This window comes from Amphiura filiformis, chromosome 10 (assembly GCF_039555335.1).
Source record: "Amphiura filiformis chromosome 10, Afil_fr2py, whole genome shotgun sequence".
NCBI classification, from domain to species: Eukaryota; Metazoa; Echinodermata; class Ophiuroidea; order Amphilepidida; family Amphiuridae; genus Amphiura; species Amphiura filiformis.
In genome coordinates, this window is record NC_092637.1 from 17,856,078 (window position 1) to 17,874,369 (window position 18,292).

The window sequence follows — 18,292 nt, forward strand, 5'->3', positions numbered from 1 at the left end:
CATGTGTGCTAATGACAACACTCTGCTATGTAATTTGTAAAGACAGTGATTTTTTGAATATTTTTAGCTTTCAGACCGGAAATGACCCCTTAATGACCTTTGACCCAAATTCTGTGAATAATTTATAGGCACTGGATATAGCCGATGCATATGTGCAAGTGGCGTCATTGTAGGATGTAACATGTAGGAGAAGAAGCATTTTGAAGATATTTGGTTTTATACCGAAATGACCCCTTAATGACCTTTGACCCCAAATTTGTGAATATCCTATAGACACTGGATATAGCCGATGCATATGTGCAAGTGACGTTATTGTAGGATGTAACATGTAGGAGAAGAAGCATTTTGAAATTTGTTGCCAGAAGAAAGAAGCAGAAGAAAGAAAGAACTAGATCTGGTTACAGATCTGGACCTAGCCGGGCCGGAAATGTCAGTCTTAACTTAAAGTTTGACCTTTGACCGGCTATTATGGACATCTCACACCATTAATGGTGCATCGCTGTAGCATGTAGGGGCTTAATCCGTCTTTAATAGGCTGAGATACAACTACTTTTCCGTAATTTTAAACATTTTTTTTGCAAATTTGACGTTTTGACCTCCTTAATGACCTTTGACCCTAATATAAAAAAACCCTCATATACACCGAGAAAATGCATTGTTACAGTTTAAATTTAAAAAATCTACTATGCTTAGTTATGGAGATAAAAATTCTTGAAGTTACTTAGCTTAAAACCGGAAATGACGTCTAAATGACCTTTGACCAAAAAATAAAAATACCGTGCATACATCGGGTAACACTAATGCATATATGAAATTTATGTCACTCTGGTCTGATTACGTTTTGAGATATAAAAAATGAACATATTTGATGATTTTTGTTTTTTTATGGAAGCGACCCCTTAATGACCTTTGACCCCAAACCTGTAGACACCCCAAAGACCTTGGTTGGTAGCAATGCATGTGTGCTAATGACAACACTCTGCTATGTAATTTGTAAAGACAGTGATTTTTGAATATTTTTAGCTTTCAGACCGAAATGACCCCTTAATGACCTTTGACCCAAATTCTGTGAATAATTTATAGGCACTGGATATAGCCGATGCATATGTGCAAGTGACGTCATTGTAGGATGTAACATGTAGGAGAAGAAGCATTTTGAAGATATTTGGTTTTATACCGGAAATGACCCCTTAATGACCTTTGACCCCAAATTTGTGAATATCCTATAGACACTGGATATAGCCGATGCATATGTGCAAGTGACGTCATTGTAGGATGTAACATGTAGGAGAAGAAGCATTTTGAAATGTGTTGCCAGAAGAAAGAAGAAGAAGAAGAAGAAAGATCCGATAGCATCACAAGACCTAGCCGGTGTCCCGGCTAGGTAACTAGAGTCAACAGACGCTGAATACAAGCCGCAATTTGACCCCTATAACTTGACCCCTGGGTTACGGATGGGGTCAACTGCTCTTGCATTGTGCTTAGGATGTCATAAGAAATAATCCTGGTGAATTTCAGCTTAATCGAACTTATACATGGATTTTGATTTTTTAAAATTTTGATTGACCTTTTGACCCCTTAATGACCTTTGACCTCAATGAAAAAAAAAAAACCTTATGTACACCGACAAAATGCATTGTTCCAATTTTAATTAAAACATTCTACTATGTTTAGTTGTTGAGATAAAAATTCTTAAAGTTATTTAGCTAAAAACAGGAAGTGACCCCTTAATGACCTTTGACCCACAAAATAAAAATACCATGCATACATCAGGTAACACTGATTCATGTATGATGGTTATATTACTCTGGTCTGTCTACATTTTGAGACAAAAATTTTTTGAACATTTTTGATAATTTTGGTTTTTGACCGGAAGTAACCCCTTAATGACATTTGACCCCAAAACTGTAGACATCCTAAGGACCCTGGCTAATAGCAATGCATGTGTGTTAATGGCGACTCTCTGCTATGTAATTTGTACAGACAGTGATTTTTTGAATATTTTTACAAATTTTTCAGATTTTGACCGAAATGACCCCTTAATGACCTTTGACCTCAATTCTTTTTAGGAAGTTTTAAGCACTGCCACATGTTGATTCATATGCATGAGTCACATGATCATTGCATGTAATTTGTGGAAGGAGTAGCATTTTTTGTGAAATCAACATTTTTGGCCATAAGGTCAAGGTCAAAGGTCACAGTCAGGTCAAAGTCAAATGTAAGGTTTGGCCTAGTCCAGTGGTCATTTGGCTCAAGTATGGTTGAAATCTGTCAAAGCATTAGAGAGCTAGGGCGAAACGTGGCAAGTCACGCAAAATGTCACGAGTTGCCAGAAAGAAAGAAAGAAGAAGAAGAAGAATTGGAAGAAGACAGAACAAGCCGACGTTTGACGTCGGCTTGTAAGAAGAAAGAAGAAGAAGAAGAAGAAGAAGAATTGAGAAGAGACAGCACAAGCCGACGTTTGACGTCGGCTTGTAATCATTGCAATTCAAACAAGAATATGCATAACTTCAGTCAATACTTACAGTTCTTCTCAACTCCCTAATGTCATTTCTGAGATCTTTCTTGACGTCCGAATATTCCATATCTTCTGCTCGCACAGCCTACAGAAATAATGAATAGTACATTACACATTAGGCAAAAAAAAAAAATAGTTTGTCTCAAAGCTCACGAGTGATTTGAAAACAAATGCGAAATGCTATTTTTTTTCCCGACTTTTTTCATGGTATTTGGAGAAAAAAATCTGATTTTCGCCGAATTTTTCCGGAAAAACTAAAAAAAATTCCGCATTTCTTTTTTTCCAAATCTCACGATTTTACAAATGCGCGCGCGAGCTTTGAGACAAACCTTTTTTTTTTTTTTTTTGGCCTTACCACTGAAAAATACCACAGATTTGTCTGCACCTCTTTTCATTTTGTCTGCTGCTTTTTAATTAATTATGTCTTCTATACGGGGTGTATAGATTTCAACTGGAATAGCCCAAGTGATACTGCATTTACTTTGGGAGTCTTCATAAAACATTAAGAATAGTCCATTAACAATTAGAGATTAATAACTGTGCATCTTTTATTTGGGGGGCATTGTGAAAAATCTAAACATTTTGCCTTTGGAACCGAGGAATATCCCGAGGGCGTACTGCCCGACATATTACCGATGCAAAGTTATTAACTTCATTCATAACCGTCACTTTGATCTTTTGTAACTTTACAAAATAACACAAAATTTTCCTCAAAAGTTTGTAAACAATTTTTACATCTTCCCTTTCCCAAAATCGATCAGGCTAAAACAAGACGACCAATAACAAAAGTGCGTATCAGAATCTGTGCAAATATGGTAGCTCGCAATCCAAATCGCAGCCAGCGCCAAGCAGTTTGTTGGACGCCTTTGTCTGCACACGGAAGTCAATTGTGTGCGACATTGGAACAATTACGCATTTTTGCGGTCAATTGTGAGATTGTTTTCACAAATAATAAAATATGATTGGATTGCACGCATCGTGTTTATTAATGAGGTTATCAATAGCAGATACTGCACTGAATCCTACCTCCATTTCTTTGACTTCTCTCCAAGTGGGATCACCAGCTAGGGTTGGTGTAGGCGTCATATAGATCTCATCCTGCTCTAATGCCTTCTCCAGAGCCGTCTGCTGGACATAAGGAAAGAAAAGGAGAATTATTTAACAGCATTCATGTAATACAAATCATTTCATTGGTCTCATCACATACAGAGCTGTAAATTCAATAATGTGTGAAACAAAATTGTTTCACATACAGAGCTATAATTGATACCATCTTAAATAATATTACTATACCCTGTCAATGAAAGTTAATTGAGCAATCTTGCAAGCAACATTGTTTAACATGGTATTAAACTTATAGCTCTGTATGCGAAAAGATCGTGTTGTATCATGTAGATCAGTATGTGATGCGACCATGATTTATGACCCACAACAAGTAAATGAGGCACATTGAGGAAAGTTTAAATACCAAAATGTTCATAATATTGCAAATCTGGATTAATCAATGAATAAAAAAATAATTAACAATTAACACCATGCAGCATTCCTATCAATGAATGATTGAAAATATTTTGTCTGACAACATCTATAATAAATTAGGGAGTTGGAAAACTACTCACGCTAAAAACTCGAAGGAGTAAGTCATCAAGTTACAGGCGTTTACCGAGGCATTTAAAGTTTTGTAATTGGTTAAAAAATCAATGGAAAGAATACAAAACAAGCATCTCACAAGCTTAGTGTTCAGGGGTCCATTTCACTAAATTTTTAACCCTTTGTAACTCAAGCAACCGTTCGTAAAGTTACGAATACCCAATACTAGACATAACTTTACGATGGGTCCCTGTAGTAAATCCCTATTACTTACGAAGGGTACTGTTCGTAAGTAAGTTTAGTGAAATGTAACTTACGACTCATCGTAAGTTGCGAAGAATTTTGAGACTTACGCAGCTGTCAAGTTTTGTGGAATGGACCCCTGGTTACACAGTCTGAAGGGTCATTAGTCCGAAATATCAGATTCGAATCATTATAAAACCCAATCCCTACCCTAACCTTCATTCTAACCCTAACCTATAATCTAAGCCCTAATCCCTAACATAACAATATTTCTAAAGTAACCCTGGCTCTTATCCTAGCTCTGATCCAAACCCTGCACCTAACACTAACCCTAATCATAACCTTAAACCTAACCTATATTGTTCTTATCCCTAACTTTAACCCTCTTTGGACTAATGACTCTTCGGCCAAACAGGATGTTCCACTTCCAATTGTTCTTAATTTTTTTGTTGTTGATGAAACCAAGTCTTATACTTGTCAACTGCATTCTTGAAAATTGGATCTATTATGACCTTACCTGACCATCAAAAGACTTGGACACAGTACGCGAGGCTGGCAGGGAAGCTGCTTCTGCCCAATCAGGTAGTCCACTCAGTATTTGGTCTTCTGATTTCCTTGTTCCATGTAACATTGCATTGTTGGACCTGGCTGCCTCTATGGCACCTGTGGCTTTGTTCTTACCAGATGAAGTAAAGCTATGGCACAATAAGATATTTTGAGAAGGAAATTAAATAACAAAAGGTTGGCTTTCAAAGAAATTAGCCTTAGGCCAAAAAAAAAATTGTTTGTTTGTCCATAGAGGCTTATGAAACAGTTGGGTCGGTTTTTTTTTACAGATATTGCACTTGAAACTGACAATTTGAAGACTGGTAAATAAGTCAAAACACACAGCACTTCACTGGTTTAACTCTTGAGATGGTTCTGCATGTTATACTGTTCATTTTCTTTACATTTTCTTTCTTTAAATTTGTACTAACCACTGTTTTATACAATTTCCCATTGATGTCAAAAAAAAATCAAAAAAAAAAAAAAACAATTTCCAAAAAAAAAAAAAAAATTCCCCCAAAAAAATTCCAAAAAAAAGAAGAAGAAGAAAAAAAAGACACAGTCGGGACCAGGGTACACGGTCGGTCGGACATGGACAAACAAACAATTTTTTGGGGGGCCTTATTATATCGCGGGTTCAGAACCAGAAAGCCTCACTATGACAAGCTTTTACAAAATAGCCATTAAGTTAGTAAAATAACTTTCTGAGATATTCCAGATTTGAAATCCTTATTTTATATCCTCTAACTTCATACCAAGCATGTTAGGATAGCTCCTTGCTTTGGTCTTCAAAAATCAATATTTCCTCCAGAATTTCTTTTGTTTTCTTGATTAAAGGACAAGATACAAGATAATTTATCTTCCATAATTCACAACAAATCTCACAAGTATAAATTTTGAAAATGGACTGTATCTTCTATAGTGTCCTGGCGACTTTATGCTCATTTTTTGGGAGCAGGTGATTGTGAGTTAAGGCTTTCTGGCTCTCAACCCTCGATATATTTTTTTCCTGTATCAAACAAAATTATATGTAAAGCAACAAATAGTCTTAGGTTTTGATTTTTGAGGTGAGGAAGAATAATCACTTTCCTAACTGCTTTGCTACACTTTCTCAGGAGTAAATGTTATGTGTAGTTTCCCTGCAAAGTGTGCTGAGGCTTGCGTAGCACACTATGTTTTTTTTCCCTGCAATTTTCAAAGATCAAGATCTGAATGACACATCTTCCTTATTGTCTTAAATTTCTTGAAGCAACTTACTTCCATTTATAGCATGCAATCACGCCATCACCAGCCCCGCACGTCACCATCCACTGGGCATCAGACGAAAACCGTGTCTCGAACACTCCACCCATAAAACAACTATGCACTGGCACGTTCATGGGATGCTCCGGATCGTCAAGTTCTCGTAGCGTAAGCATTCCATCTGGTGCTGCTGATGCAAGCCACTGACGGTGAAGAGAGAATGTGAGTGTGCCACCAGCAAGATCGTGAGCTGGGAATTCTGCATCGGGTTGAAGGTAGGATGCCTTGTTGTTGGCCTGATGGGTAACGAAAGGGAGACAGATATAATTTACAAGTGTGATACAGAGATAATAAGTTGATGTTATAATAAAGTCAGAAATCGACCCTTGACCCGGGGAAAAGGGAGGTCGATTCATCGGGTGCCTTCATCGGAAAAAAAAAATTGCAGAAAATGATGGAAGGCAAAAAGCAACTTTTCTAGGCACTGTTGACATGGTGCATTCAGGAAAGAAAGTTTCCTATTACCATACTAAGACCTAACTTTTGAGACAGTTTGAATATTTAAAGGTATAAAAATAACAATAGGGCTAATCTACCCCATGATAACAATAGAGCATGTTGTTTTTTTGCTGAGTTCAGAAATTTCAATTATCACAACAGGTGCCTAAACAAACCATCTCCGACTTTAACAGGAAACGTCACGAGGTGAACTTTTTATTATCTCAGACTTTTATTACAGGTCACAACCTAACACCATGTGCAATACTGGCTAAATTATCGGCCTCTAAAAGCTATTTTTATTGGCTACAAAGAGGGCTGTAAAATATATTTAGCCAATCAGAGATATGATAAGAATAGTCAATAGGGCTGAGGATGATTAAGCTTAAAATTGCTAAAAAGGATATATTTTGCTGATTGCTGAGATGATTATATCATGTAATTAACAAATCAGGGCTAGATTCATATTATCGAATATACCATCTTACCTTTTTAGGTGGCTCTTCAGGGAGTGTAATCTGAAGTAATTTCTTGGAGTCACTTGCCATAGTATAGAACACTCTGTCAGACTTCAATGCAACGCCATAGGATGGGATGGACAGGTTAAGGGACATCTTGTTTATGACGTCATCTTTGAGGTCGCAGTGCTTGCTGGCTAAATAGCTTGGTAATGCTAAAAAAAAGTAAACAGTATCAACGGGCTATTCCAGTTGAAATCCATACAACCGCTATGGAAGACATGACCTTCATCTTTCACACAGGGGTGTAGATTTCAAATAGAGTCACCCATTTAGGTAATGCCATTTGCTATTCACACTCCCTGTGTGGAAGATTATGGTAATGTCTTCCATAGAGGGTGTATGGATTTCCACTGGAATAGGCCACTAAGAGCATCTTTTTATATGTCAAAATTAATGAAAAGAAATTTCATCACAATTGTTCGAATGCAGAGTCCGCACCATTAAATTCATTTACGATCTGATAATATAAAATTGGTGGGTTTTTTTCCAAACCAGATTTTTTGCTATATAAGTTAACATTTGTAATGTTATGTCCTAACTTACACCTAAATAGAATTATTTGTTGTATTTGTAGGTCAACAAAAGCAATTTCGATATTACAGTAAACATTGAGTTCCCCATATCGAATTATTTCATGTTAAACAGCCAAAATAGCCAGCGGGGGTTCTTTCACTTTACCTCGTTATTTTGGCTTAAAATCGACAGAAACTCTTTCTGACAGATATTACTAAATTTTTTTAGAATTTTGGGTAAAGAATAGCAAAGAATTTAAAGCAAAAAAAAAACCCTATCCCCTGCACCCCTGAATTCACAGAGCGTCATTCACTCGCATACCTTTGATAAGGTCATCAGGCAGGTCAAACTGTATACACTTATTGGCCCCTGACATCACATCATTGTTATTATTGGCTATTATGATGACTTTACATGGCCCATGCTTCTGCTCTGTGTTAGTAGCTATTCCCATTACAACACCTTCCACCTCTGAAAAAAAAAAAAAAATAGACGTAATTGATACATACAACATAAAAATGATGAACACCAATCTGCAACTTATAAAGCATTTATTGCTGACTTTGAATTTTAGAGTAGTAATTAAAAAGGATAATAAATTCTGCTTAAAACACGTTGCTGGATGATAAATGTCCAAGCAAACTGCAAATAAATGATGCAATGTGATTCACTCATACCGCCAGTTTTAGAAACTAATTTTAAAATCACAATTTGATGTTTTGTGCGAGGAATAATGTTCCCATCATTAAGCAATTCCTCTGAGGTGTGATCACATGATGACAACATAGCTACTGTCTAGCTATATCCACAGTCTAAATAACAAATTACCCACTTTTTCTTGCTTCTTTATATCATCTTGTGTAGTGCTCAAACTATTTTAACTATATGAACACTAGAATACTATGACGACTAAGACTCTTCATTAAAAACCCATTGTGAATTCATGAAAGACCTCTGAAGTGCACAATAGTAGTAGACTACATAAATCAATATTTTTTCTTCTATAAATCACAGGCTTAAAGAGGAAACCCTGCTGGAGCAGTCCGGGGTGAATCAAACCTCTAGGGAGTGAAATGTCTTTGATCATGTTAAGAAAATGTTGCCAAACAAATGACCCTGGCATAGTATAAACATAGACATTATAAGTCACTTGTAAATGGTCACTGATTAATTTGATAACCAGGCAGGTTTGGTTAATCCCAGAAGGACTGCTCTGGCGGGGCTTCCTCTTTAAGTTCATAACTTACCAGTTTGTGCTGCAACTTTGAATTCAGCGCTAGGCCTTGCATCCGCCACAAAGACATTGCCATCATCAGACCCTGTGATGAGGAATCTTCCCTCCGTATCGTAGACCATCTGTAAAACCGGTGTCTGATGAATATGAAGGCGATGCACAATACGTGGATTCTCCATGTTGGTTGTATCTATCATGTATACATGGCCTGAGAGAGTGCCTACTGCTGCACAATGAGATGAAGGACATGCAGCAATACAGGATGCCTGGTGATATAAAGGGATGGAGAAATAGTGTTAAGGCATCAAGGATTGATCTCACAGTGGGATAATATAGGGAAGGTGGACTCTTCATGTCAGTTGTATCTATCATGTACACATGGCCTGAGAGAGTGCCTACTGCTGCACAATGAGATGATGGACATGCAGCAATACAGGATGCCTGGTGATATAAAGGGATGGACAAACGTTGTCAACATGACATCAAATGTTTGATTGCATAAAGTGAGATTGGACATAGTATAGGGAGCCCAGGGTCAGAAATACGGCAAGAATCTGAGAATCCATTCTCGCAAAGATTCTCATCAATAAAATGGCAAGAATCTAAATGGATTCTCGTAAATATTTCAGTTTATCATACAAATTATATGGCGAGAATCCATGGATTCTTGCAAAATTCCACTGGGAGAATCCAAACGGATTCTCATTTCCTGTACATAAAACAAGTAAGACCTGGTCTAACGCTATTTAAAATATCCACTTTAAATCCCCCCCGATGATTAAGGTCATGTTTCCACTTAGAGGGTGTAGGGATTACAAGTTGAATTGGGCATGCAAACATGACAGAGTTAGCTGCCTTAGTCTAACGACTTTGCAAAAGTGCAAAAATATCATTCAAGTTCCCCCTAAGAGAAATTCCAAAATGAAATCACTTAGTTAGCAGGTCTTTTAAAAGTGAGGGGTGGCCACACGGGTCTTGATTCCACTGACTGCGCTCACTTCGTAATTGGCACCCCGTGATTTTTCCCCGACTGGGTGCATTTCCCCAGACTGATGAACATCAAAAGTGGGGGAGGGGGGGGGGGGGAGGGCATTTACCCCCAGACCACCTTTGAACATGCCATTGCTTATAATTTTGTCTACACAAAAGGTTTTAGCTTTACTTTTGTAATTGGTCAACTCAGTAAGTTCAATTTAGATCAAATAGTAGGTACATCCAACTAAAATTATAACTGCGGCAGGTCCCGGACAGAACCTGAATCCAGTCAGAAGCTATCTCATTGGGCGATGAAAATATAATACGAAAAACATAGAAATATCCAAAACTATGGAACAATTTAGAGTCTCATTTTTGTAAGGAATTTCTATCTGAAATCCTCGGTAATTCTGGCTAGAAATACCCGAAATATCGAATCATGCTGTAAACATCTAAACATGTTAAACACCATCTGATCTCTTCACTCTACCGTGTACATGGTATAACAATATTGATTAATCGAAACAACTTTGTGAGAGATCAGTGTTACATGTCTTATTGGCTTTTAATGCGGCGTTCTGAAAAGTAAGCGTGCTAACTAGGAATTAAACAAAATATTAATTCCATACAGCTTAAAACACATAGCAAAGACTTGCAATTAATGGAGTTCACATAATTTTCTTTCAGACTTGAAAGCAAGTATACTTTATATGTACCTGCACTTGGTACTATATTTTATGATAATGATGATTTTACTAGAAGTCTCTTTTGCCTGCTCTTTGGAGCCTTGCAAATGTATTAAGTTATGCTACTCATGCATAACATATTCTCAAACGAAACCCACTCATATCGGCAATTAGCTATACTTTGTTCCAATATCATGATTATCTACCAAAATTGGAACAAGCTAAATCCGTTGCTACTAAACATACAGCTAGCAAGACGTTGATTTGCAAGCTGTATGCAAGCTTATATACAAATTCACGTTTCTGGAGTTACACTCCGTCATCAGTTGCGCTATGAAGGTCTAGAATGGTTCTAAAACTGACCCATGTTTAGATTTTGAACATAAATTGATGTGTCGAATTATGTATCGGTTAGCTTTTACTAAAGCTCTCACGAATTACTACAGCGCCATGACAATGTCATCTTATGCCGTAATATAGAATAATTCCAGACACTCTATAGGCTTACTGCTTTACTTATTCATAGCAGTACAACCTATACTAGTAACATGCTACTTAGTTGAAGAATGTCTATAGTTGAATTATATCGTTTTTCTTATATAATATAGGCCTATATGGTATATCATATAAAAGCATACAAGAAACCATAGATTCCGAACTTGGATCTATGCAAATTTCAGCACAGTATCCATTTCTGGTCTTTTCGTGTGATGATTGCTAAAAATGACCTTCCTGTCCTTAGGCACGAATATCCATTTCGGATCTCTCGTGTTAGGACAATAACATGAAAACAAAATTAATGAAGTCATGTTAGCATGATATTAAAGCTCAAGCTTGAACTTAAAAGCACATTCTAGTATATACTAACTCCAGCTCTACAGGTACAGAGCTGCTGTATCATCAACGCCCGAATGTGCAGTGCAACTTTATCAAGTGTGGTTTTCATGGCTGGTCTTGTAAACAAGCCAGCCAATCATAGTGAAGACCACAACTTACACGTTATTATAACTCACGTGCGGTTCCATTCAGGTTATCCTTTTAGCATTGTATATAGTAACAATGGTATTCCTGAATGGACAAAAACAGCCGCCCACTTGAGTAGGCATAATGCTTGGCTATTTTATGACATGATTAAAAGACAGTCTCGCCTTTATAGTCATCCGTGGGAATTTTTTCTGTCTGAAAAAATATTGACTTTTTATAAATTAACTTTATCATAAAAGTCTGTGATAAAATTCCACTCCAATGCAATTTCTTGTCTTTGCAATTGTCTTTTCTAGTTTTTTAGGAAAAACAGTCATCACGATAATTTATACTAATTAGGTACGTTGACTGCCACCTGACGATGTTAACTAGTAAAATACGCCAAATCTAGGCGTAATAAAAATGGCGGAGATGAAACTTGCCATATTGGAAATAAACACCCTTTCCTTGTGTGTCAATTCCAAAATTCAAATTACATAATAATTTATATAATTTTTTATAAACGCTTCTGCCAACTATTATTCGACGCATGACCCAGAGATTTTGATCATATAAATGAAGTAAAACTATGCCAAGTCTAGGCATATCAAGAAATGCGAGGATAAGACTCCAAAATTAGGAAAGTAAACACACTTTTGATATGTTTTCATGGAACATATAAAATTTGGCTTATGTGTTTATTCCAAACATATAAACAATGAAAACTGCCCATGAGATAGTCCAACTTTCAACGAGGGATTGACTATCCACAATCCTGTAGGATCGTGTGTAGGAACTATATAACATGCAGGACTCACATGTACTATATACCCCTATTTTAAGCCCATACAATTACTGAAATAGAATATCGTATTCAGGGATAGTGTTTGTTAATAGAGCATTATAATGTCAACTCACAGGTCTTCCGATATACACACTGCCAACAAGTTTCTCTTCTTCCAGGCTCCAAATCTGTACCTTGCCGTCTTGACGAACAGACTATAAAAAGAAAAAGTTAGGAAATAAAATAGATTGAAACATAATATTCTGTACATGTTGCCATTAACTTGATTTGTTATTTTTAATTAACAGCTTTTGTTTGTGAACCCAGTTATACATGTAGCTACATATACACATGTGTACATCCATATCAAAACGATGCACTTGTCGGCTGCTACACGTGTCTCATTTCACATAATATAGCTAGGAACAAATACCAGACTGAAATCAAGTTGAGGTCACTTCCAATCATCCCCAAGCCACATGTTTAAGGAATGTATCTCTGTATTCCTAAACCTTGTGACTTGGGATGCTTTGAAGTGACTTGCAGTGAGTCTGGTATTTGTTCCTAGCTATTTTGTGAAATGAGACACATGTAGCAGCCGACAAGTGCATCGTTTTGATATGGATGTACACATATGTGACGCGATCAAGGGGAATGAGTCGGATGTCGCTAATATTGATTCTGAGATATTGGCAAAGAAAGTGTTAAAATGCTTTTGTCTTCTATTGTTTGCACCGATTGATAAATTGATGTAACTTCGCAAAGAAAAGTCGTATCAACATGGGGTTTATAGTTTTTGGAAGCTCTATAGATGAGTTCACCTCAATGTTTTTCAACAAAGGCAAGGGACTGGTCTATTGATATGCTTGAGTGAACCCCATGCAACCACTGCACTGTTCAATAGCCTCATTGTGATGTGGCGGAAGTTTTAAAAACATGAGCCCTAAACAAAATATGATGCGCGCGCATACTGCCAGGCAAAAAACAAAGGAAATTGTAATGATGCATGCGCATACTGCAAGGCATTGACGTCAGAAGTCAACTCTAGAAACATTATGCAAAACTCATATTCAACCAGGGTCGACATGTGACTCATTCCCCTTGATCATGTCACATATTGCTGTACATGTGAGTGCAATAGAAAATGGACTATTGCACTCACATGAAGTGGAATAGTCTTTTTGCTAAAAATAACAAAAGATATCAATAGTAATTGGCCAATGTGAATTATATTATAACACCCCATCTTGTATGCCCCTTTTAAGAACATTTTTATATAGAATTTTACAATTGAATGATATTATATAAAGACAAAGATAAAAAGACTAGTTTGCATCTGACGTCACTGTCAATCAAATTCTCTACGATCCTTGATTGGCTAATAGCGCGTACAAGGAAGGTCGATCAGAGAAAAGGAATAGCAGAACATGGCGAAAAATTACGTACTTTTACAAGGCAAAAGGCAACTTTTCTAGGCATTGTTGACATGGTGCCTTCGCGAAAGAAAGTTTCCTACTATAAAGACCTAACTTTTGAGATGGTTTGTATGTTTGAAGGTGTAAAATTAACAATAAGGCGCCCAGTTTTACTAACGGCACGCATCTAACACTTTACTTGGAAAACCACTTTTATCGCCCGGTTTTACTGCCGCGTTCAGCAACTCATATCATCACGAGTTTGATTGACAGATGACGTCAGACGCAAACTAGTCTTTTTATCTCTGTCTTCCAGTATAGAGGATATCTTACCACACAATGCTGGTTCCCAGGCGCCAAGAAATCTATTCCCACAAAGTTGCCAAAATGTGTATCTGAAAGGAGCTCAGCAACACCAGGACTCGAGTAGTCATACATATGCATGGAGCCCTGAAAGTAAAGATGAACTATTATTGAGAGGACGCACACTCAATCACTATGCATTTTATGTATTTTATGTAACAACAATATTTGTGTTAGTCCTTAGTGAAGATTAGATTGCAGCGACCATCTACCGACTTGTTCACTTTAAATCACTCAATATCAGCTAAATATGAATTTGATAAGCATCTTCATTGATTGCATGCAGAAAAAAATGACAGTATATTTCAAAAGCGGTGTTTTGTGGCAGAGTACGACAATTTGCAACTTTGAAATGTAAGTGATGAGTTTAGTATATTTTTAGTCCCTCTTTTGCATACCGAAATAACTAAAAAAAAAGTATTGGGACAGCAATATATGCCCATAAAAGTTATAAAATCTACAAAAACAGCTTTAATTTGATACCATATTATTTAATTATGCCAAGTATTACAGGAAGTCAAAATTAGTGCTCAAAGTAGGCCAAATTCCTTTGAGTCACCTATACAATGCCATAATCCAAACTACTGATCTTCATACACAAGTCTCAATAAAGATTCAAAATCATGAGGGAAGACTTCTCACAGGGGTGGCGTATCTGGGGGTCAAGACTTCTCACAGAGGGGCAGCTGTCCCCCTTTGGCTATGCCATGTGGTATTACCTTTGTACTACCAACAGCCAGTCTCATAAAGTTTGTAGTCCAACTGAGTGATGAGATAGGAGAGCCACTCTTCCAGCTATCAGCAACTTGCACTACGTCTTTAGTCACATGAAGATTACGCAAGTAGCCATCGCTACCACCGGCAAACAAGCCATGCTTGTGCAGGGCTAGGCAGTTGATGGAGCCTTCCTTCAGGATGTTACCTTGGTCTTTAGCACTGGGTGATGGCTCTGTTTCATCTGGAAATAAAACACAAAAAGACTTAGTGCAAGAATGTCATTTCTCTAACTGATGATGAAGGTAGCCATTGATACCACCAGCATACAAGCAATGCCCTATTTCATTTGAAATACAATGTACCATTACATTTAAAAGACATGAACTTCTCCAGGCCCTAGATTTCGTCTTGGTTTGCGAGAATCAAAATCCATCATATAGTCACTGCACTTACTGTATGATACAATGAGAGAAGTTGATTCTCGTAACCGAATCTTACGAGAATCATTACAAGAATCAATTCTGTGATTCTCGTCGAAATCTAGGCCCTGTTCTCGAAATAAATTGAAACATCTGTTTACAAGGAAGTCATCTTTAACTGTAGCCCTCAACATAACTTTCATGGTGAAGGTACATGTATCCATTCCTACCACCAGCAAACAAAAATTGCTTATGAAGACTGTTAGAATGCCATTACTAGCACCGACATGAGAGCATGGTGGCTCACACAGTTAGGTGATAGGACTCATGATCACAAGGTTGTAGGTTCGAGTCATATCAAAGGCAATGTTTTGTGTCTTTGGTGTGTTGGGATTTCGTGCTTCAGTTCAGGTAAATCATGTAAATGGATACCTGCTTATGCTGGGACGGTTATGTTGGCAGGAGGAATAGCAACCCCCTACCCAGCAACATTGTACAAAGAGGAGTCCAAATCACTTTGAAAGAGAGATGGGCACTCTGGCATCTGAACATTTATATAAACATTTATCCCTTACTCTTAACTGTTACAATGACAGTCTATTGAGTCTAATATAAAAGTTATGTTGAGGGCTATACAGTTCTCTGCTAGGTCCTTTGGAACTGGCTTAAGTTAAGTGTGCCCCTTTTATTATCAGTATAAAGAACCCGGTAACAATACAATAGTTACAATACAATTGTATTATAGTAAGCTATTATAGTGTATAGGTTAACCGGGAACAAAATTACCCTAAAAATCCCAGTCTTAGTCCTTACCCTCACCAGCTACAGTGACATTGTTTTGAAGTGAAAATGCAAACTTTGTTCAAGGCAATGGTAACGTAATGCAATATTACTGACTTGTAATTTGTATGTTCTAATGACCCTCATCAGGTACAGTGACATTGATGCAGCCTTCAAAATAAGCCCCAAAATTCATCTTCTGGGATATAACTTGTGGTGCAAAATTGCGATACCACATTGTCCTGACTTTATGTGTTGGTTGTCTGAGACTGCACTTCAAATTGCTCTGCATCAGATTAAATTGCACCACAACTTTCAAAATGGGGTGCAAAAGCGCATCCCAAGGTAAAAAAATGAATTTAGATACTGCTTTGAAGTGAAAATGCACACATTTTTTAAGGGATTGGTAACGTAATGCAATATTGATGACTTGTAATTTGTATGTCCTTACCTTCATCAGGTACAGGTGACATTGTCTTCTCTTTCTCCAATGATGACAGCTCCTTAGAAACAGATTTGAAGACTTGTTTTGGGATGGGTGGGCTGTACAGGACCTAGAAAAACAAAATTCACAAAATCATTAGAATTGATATTTATATAATTTAATATCTCTTTCAAACAAGATCGATAAAACCAGAGTCAATTCATTTATGGCTGTCACCCTATCTCTCTCTCCGTTTTATCTTTTTTTTTTCTCTAACCTTTCTTTTGTTTCTTTCCTTCTTCCATGCAATTATTCACACATTGCTAAAAACACACTCAAACACTTATAAAGACTGGCAAAGATGGATCTAGGATTTTATAACCATGGTCCTACAACTTGGAAAATAAAAAAGATTTTTTACACCTGAATCTATCCAACCCGACCTACCCCTATCCGAGAAACAAAATATAGTCTATTACAACATGCAGGGGTGTGAAAGACCACAGATAACACAGTCTGAAAAACTTTGAAATTAGGAAAGCTCCTGTACAGAGGAAGTGCAAAAAAAGAGATCAAAATCAACATCAAAAAGTCTGAATTCAAGATTTCGGAAATTTCACACCCCTGCACATGCTGCTGGGGAAAGTATCTGAGGATGTACACTGTTATCTGAGGGTATCTAGGTGTGTCCTCGGTTGGTGTCCGTGCAACATGCGACACTGTTCACGACATGATACCTACCTTTACACCATGGGTTTCTGTATCAATCCTCATCAATTGTCCTCCTTCACATCCACAGTATATATCACCACTTGGTGTCCAACAATGTGACACTGGTACCATCCGTCTTTTGCCCCCGTCAAAGACGGCTTCAAAATCCTCTGCCACCTCGCCAACGAGACCCGCAATGGCAGCGTCATTGACCTGGACTTCCTGTTTATTGAAGACTGATCCGGGTCTCTCTGGGACATTGTCTTTATCATCCGGGTGTGATTCAGTTTCGCCTTCAAAAGGAAGTTTGATTTTCCTGTGATGGTAGGAGAGAAAACAAACGTAACAGAAATAATATGACATTTTATTGTTTCCATGGGTGTATTCCCAAAAGAAATTTATTTATTTTCAAAATAAAAAAAATAAAAATTACACAACACAAAATGACTATTCTAAATGTGCTGTTGGTGACATCATAAATGGAACAAATGCAATAATTATAATTATTTGCTCTATTCATGAAGCATTCCCCTTGATTACAAGACTATGGAAGAGTATGGACCATATTAATTTCATTAAGCACATAGGGTGCTTACGAACATCATTTTTGAGAGGAACTTTTTTTTTTACAATCCATGGGCAGTTGAAAGTTGAATGCAAGACAATCATAAGTGCAGTACAATGTCAAAGCTGCTGTATGTAAAACACATGTAGTTTGCAGCACACTAAGCTAGAACCCAAGATATCCCATTGATCATATTGAAATGATGTAAATGGCAGCTTTTACATTCAACTTTCCTTACGATGGTCTTGCACTCTGCCCATGAATCATAAACCCTACGCTACACCATCTGGTAATAGGGACCTTTTATGACATTTTGGTTAGGCCAAAAAAACCCCTTTGTCTCAAACCTTGCGGGCGCGTTTGTAAAATCGCGCAATTTGAAGAAAAAAGAAATGCGAAATTGTTTTTTATTTCAAAATTTTTTTTTTTTAGTTTTTTCCTGAAAAATTCGATAAAAATGAGATTTATGTTCTCAAAATACCATAAAAATACCAAGTCGCAAAAAAATTGCATTTCGCATTTGTTTTCAAACCGCTCATGAGCTTTGAGACAAACCCTTTTTTGTGAGCCTTACCATGTCCAAAA

The 18,292-nt window shown here is 37.1% G+C and overlaps 1 protein-coding gene across 1 annotated transcript in view; it reads right to left on the reverse strand.

Moving 5' to 3' along the window:
• The window catches only part of LOC140162588 (cilia- and flagella-associated protein 43-like), a 46,323-nt gene extending 28,930 nt beyond the window's left edge, over window positions 1-17,393 (reverse strand). Inside the window, 12 exon segments of the mRNA XM_072185850.1 lie at window positions 2,526-2,603; window positions 3,545-3,646; window positions 4,869-5,046; window positions 6,155-6,435; window positions 7,126-7,310; window positions 7,993-8,142; window positions 8,919-9,171; window positions 12,448-12,528; window positions 14,062-14,178; window positions 14,811-15,049; window positions 16,459-16,561; window positions 17,173-17,393. Of these exon segments, the coding sequence (XP_072041951.1) occupies window positions 2,526-2,603; window positions 3,545-3,646; window positions 4,869-5,046; window positions 6,155-6,435; window positions 7,126-7,310; window positions 7,993-8,142; window positions 8,919-9,171; window positions 12,448-12,528; window positions 14,062-14,178; window positions 14,811-15,049; window positions 16,459-16,561; window positions 17,173-17,274 (1,869 nt within the window). The 5' untranslated portion in view covers window positions 17,275-17,393.
• Between the last annotated feature and the right edge of the window lie 899 nt (window positions 17,394-18,292).